This window comes from Babylonia areolata, chromosome 3, assembly GCF_041734735.1.
Source record: "Babylonia areolata isolate BAREFJ2019XMU chromosome 3, ASM4173473v1, whole genome shotgun sequence".
In the NCBI taxonomy this organism is placed as follows: domain Eukaryota; kingdom Metazoa; phylum Mollusca; class Gastropoda; order Neogastropoda; family Buccinidae; genus Babylonia; species Babylonia areolata.
The window spans coordinates 48,999,004-49,026,228 of record NC_134878.1 but is presented as its reverse complement, the minus strand read 5'-3'; the positions used below and the strand labels follow the sequence as shown (position 1 = coordinate 49,026,228).

The 27,225-nt window shown below is 39.8% G+C and overlaps 2 protein-coding genes across 3 annotated transcripts in view; one reads left to right on the top strand and one right to left on the bottom strand.

Annotated features, from left to right (window-relative positions):
• The first annotated feature begins 1,304 nt into the window (after positions 1-1,304).
• Positions 1,305-20,609, top strand: LOC143280057 (putative histone deacetylase 1-B). The gene is made up of 15 exons (XM_076584547.1): positions 1,305-1,536; positions 2,669-2,781; positions 3,873-3,996; positions 5,694-5,768; positions 5,985-6,123; positions 7,010-7,154; positions 9,077-9,169; positions 11,073-11,322; positions 12,818-12,929; positions 13,522-13,580; positions 14,195-14,266; positions 15,536-15,676; positions 16,274-16,315; positions 16,948-17,067; positions 19,075-20,609. The coding sequence occupies exons 1-15, from the start codon at positions 1,488-1,490 to the stop codon at positions 19,182-19,184; spliced, it is 1,644 nt and encodes a 547-aa protein (XP_076440662.1). The 5' UTR covers positions 1,305-1,487; the 3' UTR covers positions 19,185-20,609.
• Positions 20,610-20,647: 38 nt separating this feature from the next.
• LOC143280056 (sperm flagellar protein 2-like) overlaps positions 20,648-27,225 on the bottom strand; it is a 79,374-nt gene continuing 72,796 nt past the window's right edge. For both annotated transcript variants that reach the window (XM_076584545.1, XM_076584546.1), the window contains exons 39-42: positions 26,853-26,979; positions 24,005-24,085; positions 22,605-22,733; positions 20,648-21,950 (exon numbers count right to left, since the gene is read on the bottom strand). In XM_076584545.1, the coding sequence (XP_076440660.1) occupies positions 21,882-21,950; positions 22,605-22,733; positions 24,005-24,085; positions 26,853-26,979 (406 nt within the window). In that variant the 3' untranslated portion in view covers positions 20,648-21,881. The remainder of the gene's footprint in view (positions 21,951-22,604; positions 22,734-24,004; positions 24,086-26,852; positions 26,980-27,225) is intronic.

Genomic DNA, 27,225 nt, shown 5'->3' with positions numbered 1-27,225 from the left:
CACTGAACACTTGATGAAGTACATTCCTGCTCTGTCCATCAAAGTACGACAAATGCTATTGAGTAGCTGGAACAACGGGGTGCTCGTGTTTCCAACACGCTCAAACTACCTGCACTTCCCTGACATAAGTTACCCTATTGTTGAAAAAAAAGGGGGAAAAAAGAAAATAAAAAACGGTTTAAAATTTTGGTCGGTGGTTATCAGTAGTCGATAGAAGATTTCATCTTTCCACGTATGAAAGCTTCTTGTTGAGCTAGGCCTGTAGCCACATCATCAGCGTCGTGCACGGTTATAAACTGACATTAATTATTCATGAACACTTTAAACTATCCAAGTGTATTATCAGCCTATAAGCTGTGAAGTATTTCACTGAGTGCGTGGACAAGATAACAGGGATTAGATCTTCATTGTTCGTGGGCTGCCGCTCCGACGTTCGTACGAGTGAGCTTTTACGTGTATCAGTAACCATTTTTACTACCCCCGCCAGTGTAGGCAGTCATACTCTGTTTTCGGGGCTGGGGGTAAGATTATATAAGATTGCTTTAATAATATTAATAATAATTTATTTTTATATAGCGCTATAATTCAAGCATAAGCAAGCTCTAAGCGCTTTACAATCCGGTACCTAAAGTGAAATAAGAAAGCATATTAAAAAAAAGTAGTAGAAAGATAAAAACAGAATCATTAATGTTATAATGTTATAAAAACACAATTCATAAAACTTTTAATGGTACACAGTTCACTACATTCCAGACAGTTACCAAGGAACAGGTCAAAAATGTCATCCTCAATTCAAATGCCAAAGAAATCATGCAGTCTCGATCCTATTCCACATTCTACATTTTACCAATGCTTAGAAGAATTACTACCAACTATAACCAATATCATGAATATATCCTTGACCTCAGGTGTTGCCCCACAATCCTTCAAGCATGCCCTGGTGTGTCTCCTTTTGATGAAAGCTAGTCTTGATCCCGAAAATCTGAAAAACTATAGACCAGTTATAAACATTATGTGTCTAGTGTTTCATGTACTTGAGCCAAAGGACAAATATATGTTAATGGTATGTAAATCAACATACAATACAGTTGGATGTTATCATGTCGGCCGATCTTATCTGATCATCACACGATATGACTGAATGCCGCGTGAAAAGAAACACGTCCAACATGAGTTCAAAGCCTGACGTCACCAAGCCTGACACTCGACCGAGTTATGTCGGTTCGCCGCTGGCACAGTCGACGGAATCAGTCGAAGTCAAGTTCAGTGGCCCAGTTCACTGGCGATCGGATGAAAAAGAAGTGTGCAAGGAACGTACAACCAGGCTGGGTTCTGAACCAGTTCCAGTTCAGTCACTGACCATCAGCTCATGTTCAAGGTTTTACTTGGGGAGATTCGGCGCACACAGTGTATTCATTCACACGACAGACGTAGAGTTTTCATAACCAGTCATTGAACTGAGGCACGGTCGGAAATGATACCAAACCATGGCATCCAATCCAGGATACAAGAAGAGAGTTTGCTACTACTATGACGGTATTTACGAACATAGCTTTCTTTGATGTCTACCTCTGGTGCTCATATCCAACTTAACATAATGCTTTTCTCATTTATTTAACAATGACATTTCATGTTCATGTTCTGATCATTTTGATAGTAGAGATTAGTTTGAACGATAAGGGGGTAGAGATAGTAGAGATAAGTTTGACCGATAAGCATGGTGGCTATGAAGGGGTGTGGATGGAAATCTAGAGATTCTGAAACCCCCTCTTCTCACCACCTAGATAATCTCTCCCCCTTTTCAGGGAGTTATTTCTTCAGTTGCCTTGAACCCACAGTCCGATCGCGTCCTTGTCACAACTTGACGAATAAGCAGCTTGGGCATGTTGCACGATGCATGCACGGGCATTCAACACTGAGTTATGATGAAGCGATTGCCAGGGATTCGAATATACGATATTGTGATGGCGTTGAAGACGATCTTCTTCTGTTGTTGTCCCCCCCCCCTCTTTTTTGTTCGGAACTTAGCTGTGTGGTTTTCTAACTCGGTGTGTGAATGCACGGGCATTCAACAGTCATGATGAAGCGATTGTCAGGGACTCGGAACTTTTCTGTTGTAGCGGTGATGATGTTGAAGACGATATTCAGTCTTATTTTTTCATCCCCACTCACTTTTGTTCGGAATCTTAACTCTGTGGTTTTCTGCCTCTGTGATTGCCCGTAGACAATATGTTTGCCTGTTTACGCTCGGAATTTAAACTGGAAGAAAAGACGGAAGGGTCGTGGGGGGTGTGCTGAGGAGAGACAGGGAGAGCGCGAGGGCGGGGGAGGGGTGTGGGGGTGGGGGGGCTGAGGGGCGGGGAGAGAGGAGGGGGAGAAGAGATGGGGGTCAGAAAGTAATCCTTACTGTTCCATGAATCGATCTGAGACATTTTTTTTAATTACATTCCTGCTGCATTGCTTATTCAAGCGTTATTTCTCTCTCTCTCTCTCTCTCTCTCTCTCTCTCTCTCTCTGTCGATCTGTCGGTCTGTCTGTCTGTCTACTCTGTCTCTTTTTGGCTCTCTCACTGTGTCCCATTTCCCTTTCTGTCTTGTGTGTTTGTGTCTGTGTGTGAACATGAAGTGAGACAGACAGAGGACATTGAATTATTTGTGTGTATGTGCAGAAAGAGTGGGCTGTATTTACTATGGCCCAGGCCATCCAATGAAGCCACACAGGATACGATTGGCCCATGCGCTTATCAACAATTATCGGCTGTTTGAAAAACTGGAAATTTGTGTGAGTTTTGTCATTTTAACATCTATTACACAATGTGACATAGATTAACTCACTCAGTACGGCCAGTCCTCTCTTCTCTTCTACACAGACCCCTCGGATGTCCAGTGGGTGTCTGAAAGACCCAACCTTTAGCTTCCGTCTTCAGAATTGTGGTATTCTTTGTCAACATTCACGTCTTCAGTATAAGAGCCTTCCGCTTGCAATATTTTGATGATGGTAATTGGGGTGAAACGCTGTTAATGTCGTCTCTTTCGCTGTTCGTATGGAGAGAGTTAACATATCCAAACAGACATGCACATGAGCAAAAACACTTATGCGTTGAAATGAAAGCAGATGCACTTACATGCACAGAAGCAGACTTGGATATGAACGTTTAATTGTTGCATAACCACACACACTCACATTCAGTAACCTGCATACACATATGTGCACAATACAAAAAACACACAAATACACATGTGTGCACACAGAGACGCACACATATACACACATATGAACACATACACATAATTTTGTATTTTATCACTTTTAGTAGGAAGATGTTAATTGAACATCATCATCATCATCACCACACGCACAATCACACACACACACAAACACACACACACAAACACAAACACACACACACACACACACACACACACACACAAACACACACACACACACACGCACGCACGCACGCATGCACGCACGCACGCACGCACACACCCCAACTTGATCAAGGTCTGATATCACACAGAGTGGAACGATGTAACACTGAGATCCATTACACACTGATGTATCTTCCTTGTACACCATATGTTGACAATATCCACATTTCTTCCCCTGTGTTCTTTCCATTCAGTTTCATTTTGGAGACGGAAAAATTGTAAAGTTGTTTATATAACATTGTTATATATATATATATACTCTGCATTTCTTCCCATGTCGAATGACATGTAAAGAAGGCTAGTCAAAGAGTGGAGGGGAAGAACTGTAGAGTATAATTTATAGTTTAATGTTGTTAACCAATTCACAACTTTTTTCCGTCCTATAAACGAAATAGTGCAGGGGAAGAAATGTGGACGTTGCCCCTATGATTGTGTGTGCAGCGCCCACAACCATCCAGTGTGCAAGACTTGACCCGTTTTCACTCAGAGGATTACATCCGCTTTCTGAAGGCTGTTACTCCTTTTGACATACGTGACAGACGCATCATGCCCAAATTGGATGAGTGTGAGTATAATTATGTTTCATTAATATGCATACTTACCGCCCAGTGTTAAACTCAAGAGTGTGTAAGTGCATTTCGTTACCTGATTGCTTAGGTTTCAGAGTGTGCACATGGATTTTGTGAACTTGTTGCCTATGGTTCAGAGTATGTAAGTGCATTTAGTTATTTTGCAAACTTTTTGCCTGTAGTTCAGAGTGTGTAAGTACGCTTCATTAATATGCATGTTTAAGTTATTATATTGCTTATATTTCAGAGTGTGTAAGTGTATTTCATTATTATGCATACTTTTTGCCTATTATAGTTCAGAGTTTTTAAGTCCACTTCATCAATATGCATGTTTGAGTTATCGCTTATTGTTCAGAGTGTGTAATTGTATTTCCCTAATGTGCGTACTTATTACTTATAGTTCAATGTATGTGCACTTCGTTGGTATGCATTCTTTCTGTTAACTGACCACAATGCTCAAGTGAATTTCATTGATATGCAACATGCATAATAATACATACAGTTTGGAAATGTGTGGTGGTTATTACAATGGTACACACAAAGTTCTGTTAATCTGGTTTCATAGGCGTTGGTTAACATTATTACGTGTTCCTAGGTGTAAGGCTTTCAACAGGTTTGGACAATTTTCTGCTACTGTTAGTTAGAATCCTGGAACCATTGTCACTCGTAATTTGTTGTTAGAGGACAAGAATACACACACATTCATCAAAATAACCCCAGTCCCTCCTCTCATCCCACTCACTCCCCAGGACATTAAGGAGAACAGACACATTTGTGATGAACATATCAACATGGCTTGCTTCCTGTTTGACACCAGTAACGCACACAGGCTGTCTTTTCCATTACTGATACTGTACAAAACCACAGCCTGTTGGCAGTTACTGCTTTTGGGCATATCAACATAATTATTGATGTACTATTCACATCCGCAGTCTGCTCAACATAGTTCGTCTTATTAGTGATCTCCCCTGTCGCTTAAAAATCTGAAACGTGTGTGATCTCCCCTGTTGATTGAAAAATATGGGTGAACTGGAGGTAAGGGATTGCATGTGTGCTTTGGAAAAAAAATACTCAGTTAAATCTTGCATAACAAGCCCCACTGAACCATGGAGAAGAAGATGGATGAAGAAAGATGGGAACACTGAGCTTGACGGACAGGGAGAGAATAAACACTTAGCACACTTGATTCCTACCCTCACCCCAAACCCGTCCACCCACACACAGTTTTTAGGGTACAATAACATTAATATCCTGACAGATACCAGGTATTTCAGTGAAGTAATTTGTGTGTGTGTGTGTGTGTGTGTGTGTGTGTGTGTGTGTGTGTTTATATCTTGAAGGAGACAAAACAGACTGTGAAGTGTGTGTGTGTTTTCTTCAGTTTAACGTCTATTCACTATAAGTGTTTTTAGACAGAAAGGAGTAAAGTAGTGTATAAAGGAAAGGGAGTGCATGTGAATATTAGTGTTTAAAAAAAAAGAAGTAAGTTCATGTTATGTTCAAAGGAAAAGTATATTATAAGAAAAAGTCTAAAGAGGTTGTGGTGTGTATTGAATGAGTTGTCATGGGAAGGAGAATATGTATATGCATATCAACAAGTATTAACCTACAACAATGTAACAATGTGTGTGTGTGTGTGTATTTATGTCTTGAAGCAGACAAAACAGACTCTGAACTGTCTTTTTTTTTCCAGACCACCTGAAAGATGACTGTCCAGTATTTGGGAACCTGTATGACTTTTGCACGCTGACCACAGGGGGGTCAATAGGTGAGATCACTTTTTAACATGAATGCACACACATGTACGCATACATGTACATACACACACACACACACACACACACACTCACTGGGGGGAGTGTGTGTGTGTTTGTGTGCGCATGTGTGCAAGCATGTATGCATGCAACCTGCCTGTATTCATGTTGTATATGTTTGATTTTATACAAATTCATGTTGTTTCTGTATTGTGATCATCAATTTTCAGCCAGTGCGGTCAAGCTTAACCACAAGAAAGCTGACATTTGCATCAACTGGTCAGGTGGACTTCACCACGCCAAGAAGTCTGAAGCTTCTGGTTTCTGTTATGTGAATGATGCTGTGCTGGCCATTCTGGAACTGCTTAAGTGAGTGGTTCATTTTTCTTTGATGAGATTTGTGTCCCTTCTCGCCCACTCAGTGATGTTGTCCGTCCATCTCTTTCTTTGTCTTCCGCTTGACCTTTCTGCAGAAGACATAGCCGTGTGCTGTATGTTGACATAGGCTATGGGACCATAAACCTTTTTTTGCAGAAGACATAGCTGTGTGCTGTATGTTAACATAGGCTATGGGACCATAAACCTTTCTGCAGAAGACATAGCCGTGTGCTGTATGTTGACATAGGCTATGGGACCATAAACCTTTTTTTGCAGAAGACATAGCCGTGTGCTGTATGTTAACATAGGCTATGGGACCATAAACCCTTTTTTGCAGAAGACATAGCAATGTGCTGTATGTGAACAAGAGCTATTGGACCATGAACCTTTCTGCAGAAGAAATAGCCGTGTGCTGTATGTTGACATAGGCTATGGGACCATAAACCTTTTTTAGCAGAAGACATAGCCGTGTGCTGTATGTTGACATGGGCTAAGGGACCATAAACCTTTTTTTTAGCAGAAGACATAGCAATGTGCTGTATGTCAACAAGAGCTATGGGACCATGAACCTTTCTGCAGAAGAAATAGCAATGTCCTGTATGTCAACAAGAGCTATGGGACCATAAACCTTTCTGCAGAAGACATAGCTGTGTGCTGTATGTCAACAAGAGCTATGGGACCATAAACCTTTCTGCAGAAGACATAGCTGTGTGCTGTATGTTGACATGGGCTAAGGGACCATAAACCCTTTTTTGCAGAAGACATAGCCGTGTGCTGTATGTTGACATGGGCTATGGGACCATAAACCTTTCTGCAGAAGACATAGCCGTGTGCTGTATGTTGACATGGGCTATGGGACCATAAACCTTTTTTGCAGAAAACATAGCCGTGTGCTGTATATCGACATTGACATCCATCATGGTGACGGTGTGGAGGAAGCTTTCTATACCACGGACCGGGTCATGACCGTCTCCTTTCACAACTATGATGGCTTCTTCTTCCCCGGCACTGGGGCGCTCTCAGTGAGTCGTTTGTCATTAGACTCCTCATTCTTCCTCTCTCTATCTCTTTCTCTCTCTTTGTGTCTTTCTCTCCTTCTCTGTCTGTCTCTCTTTCTCTCTGTCTCTCTCTTTTTCTATCTGTTCCTCTCTCTGTCTGTCTCTTACTCTGCCTCTGTATTGTTTCCTCTAAAACTTAGCTTGTCTTCTTGCATCAAGTTTAGGCTGGGTATTTTAATGCATCTCTCTCTCCCTTTCTCTCACCCTCTCCCTCTCCCTCTCTCTCTCTCTCTCTCTCTCTCTCTCTCTCTCTCTATCTATCTATCTATCTATCTATATGTCTATCTGCATAGATAGGAGAATAGCCCAAATCTAGACAGACAGGCCAGCGTCCATCAGACTTCACCTGTGTGTGTGTGTGTGTGTGTGTGTAGAAGGGACTGTCACCCCAGTATCAGCCTGTTTAGCCACACCTGATACTGTATCATCCAGTGTGCAACTCCATAGTCTCCTGAGACTGATGGATGCCTGTCCATATATAAATAAAAAAAATTGTAAAAGGGTAAAAGTCCCATCACTTTTATGTTCATTTTTTGTTTGTTTGTTTGTTGTTGTTTTTTCTTTGATGAAAAATCAACAGAATGTTCAACACCAGAGGCATGTTCTAGGTTTATGAGGCATGAATGTGACTGTACTTGTGCCTGATTTTCTTTTCAAGGTTGCAATGGACTGATATCACAGATTGACGTAAGCTTACAGTTGGGCCAACAGCAAAGTGAGGCCTGTATAAGCAATGGCTTCTGCATTGCAGTGGAAAGTCATTTACAGCTTTGTCTTTTGTGAAGGACTGTGACTCTCAAACTAGAGGCAAGATTGCACTGGCTCTTAGTGCTGCAGCCTTGGGGGCCAGCTGGCCTTTGGGACTGATCCCAGAGCTGGCCTGAGAGAGTGGGGATGTAACTTGGGCAAGACACTCTCTCCTTATAATCAAATTCTAGTCCAGATAGTGGGGACAACAATTGCCTTCGCTGTTGCTGTCTGATGGTCATAGTCAGACACGATTGACTACCACACGTACATTATACTTTGTCAGCCCTGACATGGCCCTGTGTCATCAGCTGGATGGGTATCTAACAATGATAGATAATGGGGCCAGACTGAAGGCGCTTTCTGCCTGAATCAGAGATTCTCTGAAAAGTCATGTGAATCAGCTGATGCTTGGTTTGGACGTGATGAATCAAGAGTTTGAAGAAGCATGAGAGAAATGAAAATAATGTCGCCTAAAGACTTGACGTGAAAGCTAACAAGACTGCAGAATGGGGTGGACTGATTGATATTTGTGACAGTCAACAGTAGTGTCGTGTTATCTAAAGGGTTCACAAAATGTTAAGGACCACCTAGGAACTTGCTCAGTATTTAAACAAAAAAAAAAAACAAAAAAAAAAATCAGGGGAATGGTGAAATGATGCAGGAGTTCTGGCGACCAGTGGTACATGCAGCCAGTGTGATAAGCACCACTCATAACCTTTCTTCCTTTTTTTTATTTATTTTTTTTTATAATGAAAAATCAAAGTGAAAAACTGTCAGTTTATGGCTGAAACATTGATTTTTCAAACATATTTTCCAAGCTACCCTTAGTGTACATGTTCCTGAAACAGCTGTTTGTGTATTCAGTGAGACACCAGTGGTAGACCATGTGCAGCCTGCATGATTTGAGTCATCTTGTGATGCTTTAAAAAGAATTTTTCCATGAAAACATACCTGCTTGAATGTATTGGTCCTTAACTCATTGTGAAGTCTGTATTTTGGTTTCTTTACTTGCCTTTCTCTTCGGCTTGGAGGAGTCGGGCACTTATGTCGAGAAAATTTATAACACAGTATATTGTTTGAGAAAGATTTTTTTGTTGTTGAAAGAGTGTCATTGTTTTATTTTTGTACATGACCAGGCGACTGGCTCAGAAAAGGGCAAACACTATACACTGAACTTCCCACTTCGTGAAGGAATGGACGACGCGTCTTATGAATTTGTTTTCAAGCCTGTGAGTATTGAGAGTTCTTGGGGTTTTTTTTTTAATGATGCACCTCTACACTCCATCTCGCTCACTACGATCAGCTTCGGATCCACTCCACTTACGCATACCCAGATTCAAACTCTCGACTGTTGGCCGCCGTTCTTTCTCTGTCTCTGGACCTTGCAATTGGAATGAACTTCCTCTTTCACTTCGTCAAGTCTCCACACTCAGCTCTTTCAAGTCTGGCCTTAAAACCCACCTCTTCCCAAAATAGCCTCCCTTCCCTGCCTCTTCCTTGTCTTTAGTTTCTCCAGTTTTAGAGTTATGCGTGCGTGAGAATGACTGGTGCGAAAGCACTTAGATTTGTCTATGCACAAGATTCAGCAGCTATATAAGTACCATTATTATTATTATTATGCAATGTGGTGGTGGGTTGCTTTGATTCAGCCCTCCCCCCATATCCACCATAACTGTCAGAATGTATGATTTTAGGGGTAAGAGTCTTACACCAACTCCATTCTTCTATAAAATGTACTCTACTCATCAAGAACTGAATTCTCAATGAGAACCCATAAGAGAATCAGTATAACAGTCTATTCTCCTGCATTAAAAAAAAAAGAAAAAAAAAGAAAGAAACTTGGAGGAAAAAGCTGAAAAGCAAGAGCAGTATACTTCCCAGTGTAAGAAGAGCTGTTTATAACTTTCCAGTTGACAACAGCTGTGTGTTCGCTATAATTATGCTGGGCAATTTTTTTTTCTTTTTTCTCCTTCTTTTCTTTTTTGTTGTTCTTGCCTTTTTGTAATGCTGAATAAAATTGAGTGTTCTGTCAAGGAGGCTTTAGAGGGTGGGGTGAGACAGACAAATTACTATGCTTCATCACATCCAAAGGCCATTTTGAACAGGTAGGTTTTTAATTTTGATTTGAAAGAGGTCAGTTGGTGAGTAATGGAGATCCAGAAAAAGAGAATTCCAGACAGAAGGTGCTTGATACTGAAAGGCCCTTTAACCAAATTAATGTCTTTGAAGAGACGTTGGGGACTCAAAGGAGCTTTTCTCCAGAAGTGAGCAGGAAGGGGTGTAAATATGAAGGACAGAAGATAAGTAAGATGGGAGTGAACCTCCAAAATGGCGATGAGCCAATATGCCAATTTTATACTCACTTCCGAACTGGATGGGCAGCCAATGAATTTGACACACGATAGAGGTAACATGCTCTTTTTTTCTTTTTCTTTTTTGTAAATAACTCTCATCATGCAGCATTGTTCAAGATCATCTGAAGGCATGATGTCAGATCAGAAGGCAAACCAGAAAGTAGTGAATTGCAGTGGTCAATGTGACTGACGATCAAGAGACAGACAAGCTGAGTGGTTGCTTCAACAGTCAGATGCAGTCAGAATGGTACAGGCTTTTATTGAAATGTTGCAGCTTTACATAAATTACATGATCATACATTGACAGAGCTGAATCAAAATATGCACCTGGGTTTCTGAAAAAAATGTTTGAAAGTTGACTTCAACATTGCAGGCAGTCAAGGTATGGTCTGAAATATGACTAATCACAGACCTAGAGGCTACAAGTATGGCTTCTGAATGACCTGTGGGTAATGTTCAGTAGGGATACAGTGTTTTCTCTGTGTGTCGCCCGTTCAAACTGTTGTTTTTTTATTTATGTTTAACATGTGCAGCATGTAATATATATGTCACCAATGTAAATGTTACAGGACGATGGTTTCTTTTTTTCTAGCAGAAAAATGATGATGTTGTTTTTATAGCACAGAAAAAAAATACTGAAGTTTTTAAGCATGAAACAAAACGAAACGGAAATGAAATGAAATTATTTTACCAGGATAATGAGATAAGCTTTTTTCCACCCAGCCCATCATGCGTTTTGAGTGTGTTGAGTTAGGGTTGTTAATGATGGTTCATACAGGTCATACAGAAAGTGATGGAAAGCTACCAGCCAGAAGCAGTCGTTTTGCAGTGTGGCGCAGACTCCCTCGCTTACGACCGCATCGGTTGCTTCAATCTGACCTTGAAAGGCCATGGCAAGTGTGTGGAGTTCATGAAATCATTGAACGTGCCACTGCTGCTCCTTGGAGGTGGAGGCTACAACCCCAAGAATGTTGCCCGATGCTGGACATACGAGACCTCTATCGCTGTTGGAATGGATTTATCAGATGGTCAGTTTCTTTTCGTTTGTTTAGTTTTTTTTTGTTTTTGCCTAGCTATGTGTTTGTGTACCTGGATGAGTCTGTATTTGACTGGAAATTTCTGTGTATACATGCTTGATTTCACCTTGCACATGCATGGTCATGTGTATGGGAGCTTGAGGACAGGTGTATTGGTGTGTGTGTGTGTGTGTGTGTGTGTGTGCATGTTTTAGATAATGTGGATAAGTGTGTGTGCGTGTGTGTGTGTGTCTGTATCTGCGTCTGTGTGTTTTTTTTTCTTTCTTTTTTTAGTTTAACACCTTTTCACTGTTAAGTGATATTAGACAAGTGTGTGTGTGTGTGTGTGTGTGTGTGTGTGTCTGTTCACATATGTATTTTTTCTGGAAAGCCATGGATATGTATTTTATTTGGATTTTTTTTCTGGACTTGATAGTTGGTCGTTCTTAAAATGTGTTTGTTTTTTTCTTCTTTTTTTTTTCTGTATAAAGTGTGAGTTACCCATTGGCGTTTTTTTTTATAGTTTTTTTTATTTGATTTGATTTTATATGTGATATTGTGCATTATGTATGATTATCTTTGTGTTCAGGTACTTTTTTTTTTAATCCTCTGGAGGAAAATTGATGAAATGGTAAATGTCAGAGGCATGTCCAATGTTTATGTACATGAACATGACTGTACTTGTGCTTGGTATTCATTTCCAGTTGTTTGTTTTTTCATGTGTGTGGGTTTGTTTTTTTTTCAGCTTCTTTGGGATCAGTACTGATGGTGTTTTGGCCCTGATATGGCCCTCTGTAGTCAGTTGGGTCTGAAGCAACAATGATAATATTTCACTGTCTGTCACTCCATCTCATAGGCCTTTCAACCATTTCATGTAACGGAGACTTCTTCTTCTTCTTCTGCATTCGTGGGCTGCAACTCCCACGTTCACTCGTATGCACACGAGTGGGCTTTTACATGTATGACCGTTTTTACCCCGCCATGTAGGCAGCCATACTCCATTTTCGGGGGGGTGTATGCTGGGTATGTTCTTGTTTCCATAACCCACCAAATGCTGACATGGATTACAGGATCTTTAACGTGCATATTTGATCTTCTGTTTGCGTATACACACGAAGGGGGTTCAGGCACTAGCAGGTCTGCATATATGTTGACCTGGGAGATCGTAAAAATCTCCACCCTTCACCCACCAGGCGCCGTCACCGCGATTCGAACCCGGGACCCTCAGATTGACAGTCCAACGCTTTAACCACTCGGCTATTGCGCCCATCCAAGTAACGGAGACAAAATGAAATGCTGAATGGAACAGAAATAGATTATTTTACCACCTTATTATTTTCTCCCAAAACAGAAGACATGCAAAAGAATAGAAAAAACCAGAAGTTGTGTGCTTTTGAAGCCCCAAAACATTGTTTATTTTTTTGGTTTTAATCAATCAGTCAGTCAGTTAATTACTTGATTGATTAATTTGTTTTGTTTGTTTGTTTACCTGTTTTACTGTTTACAGATCTGCCATTCACTGACTACTTTGAATATTTTGCACCATACTACAAACTTCATATTGAGCCTTCGCCACATGTGCAAAACTGGAACACACCTGGATATTTGGAGGGAATCAAGTAAGACTGCTGCTTCACTTTTATACATTTTCACCATAACCATTCAGGCTTGATATCGTGCATTGACAGGCATTTTAGCTTGGTGAAAGTTTGGAGAAAAAAAATAATAATGAAGGGGGATGCAGGTCGCATGTCTGATAGGGCACAGTACAAAAGCTTTGGTATGATATAAAAATTTTTTAAAAAATTGGCAAGCATTTACAAAGCACCACTAACACCAGTTGGAGCCAGAGCTTCCTTGCTTTGTGGCATATAAGCTTAGACTGCGATTGTTTTGTGCTTGTCTTTTTATTTAATTGTTACATGCTTGGCTTTTTTTGTGTTTGTTTTACCGTAGTATCTGAGTAGCAATGCTCCAATTTTAAGGGAGTGTAATTTCATGTTTTAATCCCTAGTTGAACACAGATATAGATTATGGCATATTTCGTGTGCAGATCTGATATTTCGTATACTGGGAATCTGTTGTATTTGATCATGTGTATAGAAGGAATCTGTTATTTCATATAAATGCATATGCATACATTTATAAATGAGCTCACATATTGTGACTGATACTGATTACTGAATGAATCTAACTTTTAATTGTTTTCAGATGTAAACTGTATCAAAATCTTAAAGAAATACCCCATGCACCAGGGGTCCAGATGCAAGGTATGAACTTTTTTTCTGGAAATTTGGGTCTCCAGTCCTGTTAACAGCATGGAAGCACTATAGTTAGACTTTCTTCTTTATTATTTCATTGGAGTGTGTGTTTCAGCCTGGGAACCCACCAGTAAATCAGGTAACGCAGTCACAATGTTCCCACATTTACTTCTTTCGCTCACCATCTCTGTTTCCTGCTCTGTACGTGCAACTGCAACCTGGATCTCAGCAGAATATTAAAAAAGATATGTAACAAGCTTCTCATACCAACAGACCAAAAATGTGAACAATTGAAAGAGCGCCATGCACCATACATCTTCATTATGTTTTTTTTTTTTTTTTAGAATGGATTTTCAGCTGTCTGATTAGCAGTATACTATAAAGTTCCATAATCAGGTCAGTATAACAGGCTGAAAAGAAAGGCAGGAATAGTTTTCATATGTTTGTTTTCAAACATGAGGTTAAGGCTGAGTTCACCGCAAGCCTTACCTCTGATTAATAACTTACTGTAGTAATCATTTGATTGTTTGATTGCTAGTAAAATTGACCACTTTATTATGTAGTACATTTCAGTAATTCATTAAATACATTTGAATAATCCATGAAAATGTCAATATATGCAGTTATACCTGAGGATGCTATCGAGTTTGGAAACGAGGATGAAGACAAGAAAAATCCAGACGTTCGTATTTCAAGTAAGTGACTTGGTTATTCTGCAGACATTGTTTACAGAAAAGCAGTGCTGAATAAAACAACCACCTTGAGTCCGTGAAAGAAGAAAAATCAAATAGAAAATTGTTTTGCTAGTGTTTAATCTCTCATACTTCAAAAAGAATGTATTGTTTTGCTATTTAATCTTTCAGACTTATCCTGGATTGCACTGTCGTTTGGTATCTGATGAAGTTTAGTTCCCCTCTTGTGATTTGTCATGTAATGATTGGATTATATGTGTCTTCTCCCATCTGTTCACATTGCTAAAACTACAAAATGCAGACACAGAGTTACCACCCTTTGTCATCCCCATTCTGAGCCTCCATAAATCAGAAGGCACCAAAGACGTTGACATGGAACAACCTCACAATGTAAATACATCAGGAGGAAGGTGGCAGAAAGGTTCAGATGCTTATCTGCCAGTACAGCGTCCATGAGGGTCTGGTTTCAGTTTCTGCTCTCACCCTTTGTCCCAAGATTGACTGGAAAATCAAACCGAGCATCTAGTCATTCCAACAAGATGATGAACTCATGTTCCATGCACAGCATGTACTTGGCACACTGAAAAAAAAAGACCCATGGCAAAAAAAAAAAAAAAGTGTTGCCTTCTGGCAAAATTCACAGGAAGAAATCCGCTCTGACAGGTACAGAAATGCATATGCATGCACTCAAAGCCTGACCAGCACGTTGGGTTATGCTGCTGTTCCAAGACAGTGACACCTCCTTGAGAAACTGAAACTGTACATGTATCATTGTTCTTTTGCAGGGGAATATTTGTATTTGTATTTATTTTTATCACAACAGATTTCTCTGTGTGTAATTTGGGCTGCTCTCCCCGGGGAGAGCGCGTCACTACACTACAGCGCCACCCATTTTTTTGTATTTTTTCCTGCATGCAGTTTTATTTGTTTTTCCTATCCAAGTGGATTTTTCTACAGAATTTTGCCAGGAACAACCCTTTTGTTGCCGTGGGTTCTTTTACGTGCGCTAAGTGCATGCTGCTCACAGGACCTCGGTTTATCGTCTCATCCGAATGACTAGCGTCCAGACCACCACTCAAGGTCTAGTGGAGGGGGAGAAAATATTGGCGGCCGAGCCGTGATTCAAACCAACGCACTCAGATTCTCTCGCTTCCTAGGCGGACGCGTTACCTCTAGGCCATCACTCCACATGTCATGCATGGAGACCGGAAAAATGAAAAGTTGATGCATGTGTATGAACAAACACTTTTTCCTTGTCTGTTTGGTATCCAGAAGAGGACAGGGACCGTCGCATTGCTCATGATGGGGAATACTCCGACAGTGAGGATGAAGATGGAAATCGGCGTGATCATGCCAGTTTTAAACCTCGCCTGAAGAGAGCGGGATGTAGACATGAAAATCAAGAAAAGAGAGGTGGGAAATGTGAACAAGGAACGTAGGAAAATTTAATGGTAACTTCAAAAATATTTTTACAAAGTTACATATGCACCTGCTTTGAACTGGTGCATTAATCTCACATCATTTAGAGAAAACATTCAGTTGTCATATTTTGAGAATGACAGACTCGGCTCCTGTCAGCATGGTTTCTCTGTCCTGTGTGGACAAAGTCCTAAGAAGAATTCCATTCTGATATTTGCTTGCATTTGTTATTTTTTTTTATACTTTGAAATCAAAACATGCCAGGAAAGATGGATCCAGCTTCCAGACAGCTTCTGTGTAACATTTTATGTGTAACATTTTTAGGGAATGCAGGTTTGTTTGTGTGCTTTTACAGAACATCATTAGATTTATATGAAGCAAGGACATGGGTTTGATCTTACATATGAGCTGTCACAAGATCCATTTTCTGACAAACATTTACAGCTTGCATGAGTATGTGTGCTTCCATGAGCATATAAACGTGTGCAAAGCTGTACTAATTGTTACTTTGTGTTAGGTATGTCAGAAATATGAATTGATGTGTAAATAAAATCAGAATTTCTTGAGAGTTGTATGATTTTTTTTTTTCAGTGAAGAGGGGTGAGAGCAGTACATCTCTTGGTGGTGGTGAAGGTAAAACTGGAGTTTACTGATAATTATATAACAGTTTTGCTGAAACAAGATGTGCAGATAAGTGTACGTCCGTATGACTGCTTGTTAGGTCTGCTCAAGCATTGTTCATGTGCTGTGTGTGTGTGTGTGTGTGTGTGTGTGTGTGTGAGAGAGAGAGAGAGAGAGAAAGAGAGAGAGTAGGGGAGGGAAAGTGCAGGGGGGGGGGGGGGGCAAGTATCATCACACATGTGTTAAGACCTGTAAATGTTCTTATTTTACACATTGTATTTATGTCAGTATGGTTTTATACATGAAAGAGAATAATTTTGACACACAAAAAAACAAAACAAAAAAAAAAGCTATACAGATGTAAATTGGAAAAATTAGGTTTTAGATTTGAAGTTTGATTGTGTGTGTGTGTGTGTGTGTGTGTGTGTGTGTGTGTGTGTGTGTGTGTGCTCACACGTGCGTGTGTGTTTTAATCTACTATTTGGTCTATTCTTATGCTCATTACATTTGACATTGCTGAACTGAGGTCATGATTGAATGCGAAAACATATTGTTGGTGTATCCTCCACGCCCCAAAAAGGGGGCAAAGCAATTAAAAAAAAAAATTCTTTGAACCTTTTGAAACTGTTTTGTTTTTGCACCAGTGAAGAGGAATGAGAATGAAGGTGGAGGGAACTCCGGACACTCTGACAGTGCGCACTGCAGTCACTTTGCACCCGAAGCATACAAACACTTTCCTTCTTTTCAGGACATAGCCCAGAGAGGTCAGTTCAGTTCAGTTCAGTACAGTTCCAATGTAGTATTCTTTATTTCTTTCTTATGCATGTTTGGTGCATATGTGGGTGTATGTGTGAATGTGTGTCTCCGTGTTTTACATTTATTTGCTTATTTATCATCATTGTTGTCTTTTTTATTTATTTCTTATTGTTATTATTATTACTACTTTTTATATTATATTTATTTATTTGTTTATTTATTTATTTATGTACGCTTATAGTTGACTTCATCAAGTTTTTGCGCCTTATACATATTATTAGTAGTGGTAGTAGTTATTTTTTTTAATGTATTTATCTGTTATTTATTCACCCCTTATTTTTATTTTTATTTTTTTCTCAAGGCCTGACTAAGTGCGTTGGGTTACGCTGCTGGTCAGGCACCTGCTTGGCAGACGTGGTGTAGCGTATATGGATTTGTCCGAACGCAGTGACGCCTCCTTGAGCTACTGAAACTGAAACTCAGTTCAGGTCAGGGCAGGGCAGGTCAGGTCAGGCCAGGTCAGTTCATTCAGTACAGCTCAGTTTGTTCAGTATAGTTCAGTGCAGTGCAGTGCAGTGCAGTGCAGTTCAGTTCAGTTCACTTCACTTTCTCAAGAAGGCATTACTGTGTTTTGACAAATCTGCTCACGCTACACCAAATCTGTCAAAGCAGATGCCTTGCCAGCAGTGTAACCCCAACGTGCTTAGTCAGGCCTTGAGGAAAAAAAAGAGAAGAAAAAAATAAGATAAAATAAAATAAAATAAAATAAAATAAGAAAAATAATTTTTGAAAAATATTAGACAGATAGGATATGTACAGGAGGAAGAGCCGAATCATTGTATGTGTACTGTAAAGTACTAGGTTTATGTGAATGGTAAAAAGAAAAGAAAAAATAAAGAATAAGTATTTGTAAAATGTGAATGAATATAAAAGTACTTTGCCCCCCTCCCTCCTGTAAGTTTTCATCGCAGTTAACATTTTACAGCTGAGTAACCAATTTCTGTCTCCCTCTCTTTCTCTTGTCCAGTTGTTTGTCTACATTAAAACCAAGGTAATTTCCAGCCACAGCAGAATTGCCAGCTTAGAGAGACTCACAGGGAGAGGGAGAGGCATTTGCGGCAGGCAGTAGCCTCCAGCAAGATGGTGGCCTGCTGGTGTGCGGCCGGCCTCCCTTCTTCCCCTCCATCCTATGGAGCTCGATGATCAGTCCACATGCTTTGACGACTCCATGAAATGAAACTGTGATGTAAATGCTGAGAGTGTGACTGGCCCAAATGGGATGTTGAGTGGTTCCCTGACAGGATTTAGCACATGTTATAAAGGGAAGAATATTTTTACTTGAACAAATTCAAAATAGAAATTGTTTTTATTGTGTAATTGCCATGTTCCTCTTTTCACATTTAAAGGACACCTCTTGTTTCGAACTGAAAAAGAATAGAAATTGAAGAGAAGAAAATTTTATTTTATATATATATATATATATATATATATATATATACATTGTCTAAAATTTGTCATTGTGAAGTTCCTCTTTTCATGTTTAAATGACTTCTGTTTTATAAACTTAAACTTGAAAAAAAAAAAGATTAAAAAAATATTAAAAAAAGATGAATGCAATGCACATTGTTGTACATATAACTTATCAGACGTAGACAGTGGACTAATATTTAGCAGTTATTAGTGTGTGCATGTCAGAGGCACCATGTCAGAATTGGTTAGGCATTTGGACGTCTGATCAAGTGTTGATTGGGGGTCAGAGTTCAAAGCCCCATCTCAGCATGTTGTTGTGTTTTGTTATCGGTAGGTGAGGGTTAAAATGGCATAAGGAGAGAATTGAGCCCCACCTTCCTGTGCTCTGAATATAACTCACTGCTCATTGTGTGCAAGCATGTGTGTGCAGTGTCCTCAATCAACTATATTGTATTTCGTATGTTGGCATGGTTTGTTGTATGAAAGGACATGATTTGTCATTGCGGAACTGGAATTGAAATCATCATCTTCTTTTTATTTTTCAGTGAAGGGTGAGAGCAGTACATATGTTGGTGATGAAAAAGATGAAACTGGACATCATGGAGGTCGATACCCTTGCACTTCTACACCCAAGAAAGCCCAACCATTCAGTTGACCAGAGCCTAGTAAAGGGGAGAGACTGTAAAACACGCTTCTTTCAACAGAGTTTAACTTTGAAAAAAAAAAGAGGTTTAAATCTTCCATTAAAAAGTAACAAACAGGCTGTCTACCATTTCACTTCAAAAAGGAAAAGCAGGCACACTTGTCATTGCAATGGTGCTTGATGTACAAAATGGTTCACTGTATGTTGACTGATGTTCATTTCAGTTACATTCAACCTTTTTACAAGACGTTGCTCTTGAAGAATTTAGACGAAGTGTGTAAATTAAGTTTTTCACCTCTCTGGATGCACTCAGTATTGTTCTTGCATACCGTTTGAAAAACATAGTGGCCTTTTTAATGATTTCAGCGTTTAACTCTATTGAATAAATTTCCTGGATAACGAATACTGTGGCTACCTTTAAACATATTGGTTTTAACGATCTCCACAACATTTCCTGGATAACAAATACTTGGTTTTCTGAAGCTCGGTTTCTAGCCATCCTTTCAGATGGATTATTTGCATAAAATTTTAAGTTTCAAATGTATTTTATGTTTTCATCACCAGGTCCATTGCTGATAACTGACTGATCTGTATATATTTTCATGTCCATTGAATGGTTCATATCAGTGCAACTTTTTACTAGAGAAGACATACAAGGGGCGGTGTCTCTTTCAGTGACATCAGTTTGTTCAGCATCAAATCTTGCTTGTCCCAGACTGTGTCACAACTTTGAATCCACTTTGAGTGATATATTATGGAGAATCTAAAGAAGAAATAGTTGTGTGTTTTTTCTAGCCTGTGATCATATTTTTTCTTTGTTTAAATTATGTCAGTGTGTGTCTTTTGTTTTTGTTTTAAGGTTGTCTATGTGTTTCAAAATCTTTGATGTAACAGATTATGAACATCTTTGTCTTTATATGAATGTTTCTGCTGAACAACAGAGAAGCAGATCAATAACCACACCAGTGTTTGTGTAAATGTGTACTGCTGTGCCGGTCCTGAAACAATTGTCTGAAGAGTTTCAGTTCAGTACATCTGTATCTTCTTTTAAGAAAATAGTCTGTGGTGGGCACACACACACACACACATATACACACACGACTTACAATACCTTATGGTGACCACAATAATTTTAGTAGTATCTATCCTTTTTTTATTTGAAGAGAAGAAAGTATATTCATCTGACCTGAGGAGATTTACTGATTTTTAAAGCAATAGAATAAATAAGAAAAGAAAAAAAAGAAAGTCCACTTGCCTGAGATGGTTTGTGTGCAAGAAAAAGAAAGTCTACTTGCCTGGGATGGTTCATATGTTTGTGCATGTATTTTAGAGCTGTTTGAGTTTTCTGTCTTTCCCAGTCTTTTCTATCTTAGATTATAACAGGATGCATGAGGTAACTGTCAATGCAGTGTGTTATGATATATCATTGCTTCCAGAACACACTTCTTCAGTTTAACGTCTTCCACTTTAAGTGATAGCAGCTCAACTTTATTCCAATGCATTTCAATCTTCAACAGATATCCACAACAGAAACATACTTTCAATAACAACAGGAAATTATCACTGGCTCAACCAAAGTGATTCTTAGAAGGGGTTTTGTATCCCACTTAACATAAATATGTATCGACCATTACATCAATGATCTCAGTGTATTCTGTTATTTCTGTATATCTGCCAGAAGATCATCATATTTGTTGTACGCATAAGAAATATCTCCCTCATGCACATATACATACTGAAGGATTGGCAGGGGTCAACAGAATGACATTCGCACAGTATGTTGCCTTCAAGTGAATGCTATTTCTCACAGGGTCTTGTCAGAGTGGAGTTTGTAATGGCAGTGATGTTCTTGTTCACTGCTGAGGTTCTGATCACACTGACAGTCGCACTGTTCCAACCACCAGCATTTTGAAAAAAAACATAAAACAACTCGTATGTCATGTGAGCTGTGGTTGTCACTGTCATTTTCTGAAACATCATTTCAAAACATCAGCAGAATCTCAGTCACAATAAATGCCATGCATTATCATTGTATAAGTAAGTACACTGATTTTAATCAGACAATAAACTGATGGAAGAATAGTGTAAAATCTGTTTAAAAAGAAAAAAAGGGGGGTGTGGAGGGTTAGACACAGGTTGAGAAAGGACAAGGAGAAACATGTCTAACACGAGTAAACAATTCTTTCAACTTGAATGAGCTGGAGGTTTCGCTGGATTCAGTGTGAACATGACAGCGGTACAGTAGTGTGATGTTTACCACACTGTCCTGTAGTGGTGGAAAGCAGCTTCAAGGTTCTGTGTGCTGGCTGAAAGAGATCTACTGTGTGGTTCAGGCTCGCCCATCCACTCCACTCCATCCCATGACAGACACATAAACAAAACGCTTGCTTCATATCACTTCTCACAGAACCAAAAAAAAAAAAGAAAATCTGCTGTTTTTATGAAAAGCTAACATATAACAAATTACAGTAAAATATATACTGCATTTTATTTTTTCAAAATTAACAAACTTAACTTTATATAAAAATTGTGGGTGAGATAAAAATCCAAATCTAACAGAAGTCTTTTGTTCTTATTTGTTCTTTTGTTTTCTTTCTTATTTTAGCGTCTTGTTAGAATGCAAGCCCCTCGCTCTTCTGATGTTTCCTTGCACTTGATGGTGATGACAAGGAGTGCTGGACATCACAGAGGTTCTCTCATTCAGCCACCTCAGTCCATTGTTTTCAGGCTGTTCAGCTCTGCGTTCTCTGAGGTGTTGGACAAAATGGTCTTCAGGTCCTGAGAAATAACATGATAAAAAATACATCAGTTATCAGGCAGTCACATTTGGCTGCAGTCGTACTGATTACATGCCTTACTTTGAAACATATGATTCTTTTCACGCACCCCCCACCCCTGCCCCAACTCCTTCAGCTGATTGTCAAGTTTTCTCTCTCTCAATCTCTCTCTCGCTCGATCTCTTTCTTCCTTTTTCTCTCCCTCTCTGTCTTCCTCACTCCCTCTTTCTTTGCTTTGGCATCGAATCCTGATACATTACACTATAGTTTTTCAACCTTTCAACAAAGTATAAACAATTACGGAAGGGACAAAACTTGATAAACTTCCACACAACTAATTTTGGGCATATTCACAAGCACACACACATGCACGCACACACTCCCTCACCCCTACACACACACACACATGTGCACATGCACATACACACACAAAACACGTACTGTTGTACACAAACATACACTTGTACAATGCATGCACACACACACACACTCACACCACACCACCACCATGCACATACACCACACAAGAGGTACGGCGAACGTTAAAGATTACAAACAGTGTTCTCTGGATGTAATGAACAAACCATACAACGACAACAACAGCATTATCATTATTATTATTATTATCATTATTACAGGAAGATGCAGGACTCACCAGAGCCTTGAAGACCCTGCAGGCCACCACAATGTCCTGGATCTGGGGATGTTCGATCAGAACTTTGTACAGCACAGGCTTCAGGCTTTCTTCGTCATTCAGCTCCAAGTACACTGCCGCCAGCTTTTCCTGGACATCGGGAAAATGACTATGATTTATTTTTAGGTAGGGTATTTCCAGTTAAAACACTCGTCCATTGCTTGATTTAGTTCCTGTATTTAAAAAAAAAGAAGAAGATTTTATATATGATTTTATGTACGTTTTTTACCCTTTTTAAAAACAAAACAAATGAAAACCCTTTCTTTTTAAATTCTTGCTTCAGTACTTATGTCAACAACAACAACAACAAAAAAGCCCAGACAAATATCCCTCTAAAAACTGGGCAAAAACAAATACATGTTAGAGGGCAAAAAATATCAAAAACAAGAATGATTTCCTACTTCAAAAACAGAGAACAATTTATTGCTTCTTATTGCTCACTCAGCTTTACACTACACTGAATCTAATATGTTGAGAACCTAGATAGATGCAGAGCATTTTTTAGAAGTTATTCCAGAATCGCTTTTTACGCTTTTCTTAAACATACTTCCTTCTGAATGGCATCATTGAACCAAGACAAATTATCTCCATTTCATTCAGGTGGCCGCTCCATCTGTATATTTGCTTTTTCCTCAAATGAAAAAGGGTCTACCCCCGAAATCGGAGTATGGCTGCCTACATGGCGGAGCAAAAACGGCCATACACGTAAAAGCCCACTCGTGTACATCCGAGTGAATGTGGGAGTTGCAGCCCACGAACGAAGAAGAAGAAGAAGAAGAAGAGTCCAATAGGGCGACAGTGGCTGTATTGCATTGGAATTTACTTTTTTTAAGTCACAACAAACTTCTCCGTGTAAAATTTTGGGTTGCTGTCCATGGAGATAGTGTGTCACCACAGTACAGTATCACTCCAGATTTTTGTGGGTTTTTTTTTTTACTATCCAAATGGGTTTTTATACAGAACTTTGCCAGGTACAACCATTTTGTTGCCATGGGTTCTATGACATGTGTGCGAAGTACATGTACACCCTGCACATGGGGCCTCGTTTCTCATCTCATCTGAATGACTAGCACCCAGACCACCACTCAAGGTCTAGCAAAGGTGAGAGTAAAAAAAAAACCCCATCCTTTTCCATGGGTGGGACTTAAACCTGGGATACTTCTAGTCAGTCACATTACCATGAGGGTACTGCTAAACTTAACGTCAGCATATGGTCAACAATTCTGCATACATCTTTTTCTTCTTCTTGCCTGAAGGTTCACTGACACTGTTTTCCCAGATCAAAACAAACAAACACACACACACACACACACACACACACACACACAACAAGGGAAGGGAGATAAGCACACAAGAATCACCTTGGACGTGACATCCTCTGGATCAACAGAAACACTGAAACGGTGACTGTCTCCACTGGATATTTCGCTGTGATGGAAAACCTTGAAAGGGAAAAACAGAAAATAGGTCACGCGTCAACAAGATGGATAATAACACATATAATCAGTTAAACACATGAAAATTACAGTATCCAAAACACTAAAACCAAAACAACATGACATGAAATGATTGCAAAAAAACAAGAATCCTTTAGACACAAGAATCCTTAGACACAACACTGTAAAGAAATCATCATAACACTGGAAGCTTTATGACAATGCATTCCAACAAAACAAATATAACAGATACAAGAACTGCAAAAGCTTTGTCCATAATTTTCCAAAGTTCTGCGTTAAAGCCAAAACGTGTGCGATATGAACTGAACCACTTTAAAAAACAACAACAACAGTATGTCAACCTGAAGGAAAGATGCATGCACTGACTCAGACACATCATGCATAAGATCCGTTTCAGTTTCACTTTCTCAAGGAGGCGTCACTGCGTTCGGACAAATCCATACACGCTACACCACATCTGTTGAGCAGATGCCTGACCAGCAGCATAACCCAACGCGCTTAGTCAGGCCTTGAGTGCATGCTTACATATTTGTGTACCTATGAAAGTGGATTTCATTTTACGTAATTTCGCCAGAGGACAACACTCTCGTTGCCATGGGTTCTTTTTCAGTGCGCCAAGTGCGTGCTGCACACGGGACCTCGGTTTATCGTCTCATCCGAAAGACTAGACGCTCAGTTTGATTTTCCAGTCAAACTTAGGAGAAAGGGCGAGAGCGGGATTCGAACCCACACCCTCACGGACTCTCTGTATTGGCAGCTGAGCGTCTTAACCATTCTGCCACCTTCTTCCTCATGCATAAGAACAAAGGCCAAATATCCAGAGTCCTCCTGGCTCAGGGAAAACACCCGGCAGGCAGACCCCCCCCCCCAAAAAAAACAAACAAAAAACCATGCCACAAAGATGTCTGCAAAAAAAAAAGAGACCTGAAGACCCTAGACATCAATCCAGACAGATGAGAAGCTGTAGCCTCTGAATGATCATCCTGGATTAGAGGCAGACAGTGCAGAAAGACCTCCCTCCCTCTCTCAGTGTTTTGATGACAACATCTGCAGAGATGAAATTGCAGAGAAAGAAGGAAGACCCAGGGTCTGACAGACAGACCAGTGTCAGACTTTGTCTGCTCAAAGTGGGAGAGACTGCCATTGTCAAAAAGGCCTTATCAAACCATGCTGAGTCTCTAACGATGCCTAATACAGTATCAGTATCAATATCAGTAGCTCAAATAGGCGTCACTGCATTCGGACAAATCCATATACGCTACACCACATCTGCCAAGCAGATGCCCGACCAGCAGCGTGACCCAACGCACTTAGTCAGGCCTTGAGAAAAAAAAAAGAAGAAGAAGAAGATAATAATAATAATAATGATGATGATAATGATAATAATAACAATAATGATGATGATAATAATAATGATAATAATACAACTACAATGTTCTGTGTCAATGCCTGAACATCAGGATGGTTTGTTCACAATTAGGTCTCAGTAAAGGGGCATCATGTGACCAAAATACAACTCAATGAAATGAATAATCAAGAAAAGCATAAATAACAGAACCAGAATACAATATTTTCATTTCATAAAGTAGCAATTTCTCTCGTTTTCAAAAGCCTTGAACACAAATGAGGAAGAAAACCTGTATGTCATTCATACTGACTGGCAACATTGTAATGATCCAGTTTCGTTTCATCGTTAACTGTGGAGTTTAGCCAGTACAAGTGAATGCAGCAACTCTATAGATAACTCTGGCACCACGGGTCAAGGTATGTAAACAACCATCTCATCACATGCTGACAGCACCACTCCCTCTTTGTCTATGCTCCTTTCTTTGTAATGCAGTGGTCATTCCTGGCACTTCCACCCTGACTCTCTTTGTTTGCAGGGACTCTCACTGCTGTAAGCCTGCAGCTGAACGGAACGTTCGTTTATCGTTCGTTTATTTATATATAGTCATCTAAGATGATGATATTAGACTGAAAATAAATGATATTATTATCATCATCTGGATTATTATCATTTCAATCATAATGATAATTGCTATTATTAATTAGAAATCGACATTTCTGTATATTTGAATGAAAAGGGGGGCGGTTGAGGAGGAGGGGACTAAGAAAGGAAGAGAGAGACAGACAGACAGGCAGAGAGAGAAAACAGAATGTGGAAAAGATAGAGTACAAAATCTAAAGTGGAGAGGGAGAGTGTCAGTGATCGGAGAAAGAAAAAACATAATATTGGAAGGGTGTGTGTGAGAGGCAGGACGGGGGAAGCGGGATTAGGACAAAAAAAAAAAAAAAATCAATAATCAAATATTGTATGTACTACTTCTGTAGATTATTATTTGAAAAGAGGGCTGAACGGAACACAGTGCATAAAAGTCCAACCAGTGTTCTCTCTGGATGTAATGAATGAACCATACAACAACAACAATATTGTATTGTATTACTCTCTTTCGTCACAACAGATTTCTTTTCGTGAAATTCGGGATGATCTCCCCAGGGAGAGCAGGTCACGACACTGAGAGCGCCACCCATTTTTTCGTATTTTTCTGTGCCTGCAATTCTATTTGTTTTCCTATTGAAGTAGATTTTTCTACAGAATTTTGCCAGGGACAACACTTTTTTTTTTTTTGCTGTGGCTTCTTTTACATGCGCGAAGCGCACGCTGCACATGAGACCTTGGTTTATCGTCTCATCCAAAATAGGCATTAACAAACTGAAACATGGTAAAAAGAGACACAAACGGGCAAAGTACCCTGAACAAGGCTTCCAAAGGCACGAGCGCATCGACAGCCTCGGGGGGGATGTCGTCTGCTGTCATGGGTGGCTCCACCGGCCCTTTGTCCTCTCTCTCCTCTTCTCCGTTGGACTCTGGGATAAAGCTGACCACACAAACCATCACCACTGTCACACAATGCTGACCACACAAACCATCACTACTGTCACACAATGCTGACCACACAAACAATCACCACTGTCACACAATGCTGACCACACAAACAATCACCACTGTCACACAATGCTGATCACACAAACCATCACCACTGTCACACAATGCTGACCACACAAACCATCACCACTGTCACACAATGCTGACCACACAAACCATCATGACTGTCACACAATGC

What these genes read in the sequence shown, in the direction of transcription:
- LOC143280057 (XM_076584547.1), top strand. Translation starts at nt 1,488, where the DNA reads ATGGCATCCAATCCAGGATACAAGAAGAGAGTTTGCTACTACTATGAC. An exon ending in TTGAAAAACTGGAAATTTGT is followed by an intron (nt 2,782 to 3,872) that starts GTGAGTTTTGTC and finishes TTGTGTGTGCAG; the next exon opens with CGCCCACAACCATCCAGTGT. An exon ending in ATGAATTTGTTTTCAAGCCT is followed by an intron (nt 9,170 to 11,072) that starts GTGAGTATTGAG and finishes TGGTTCATACAG; the next exon opens with GTCATACAGAAAGTGATGGA.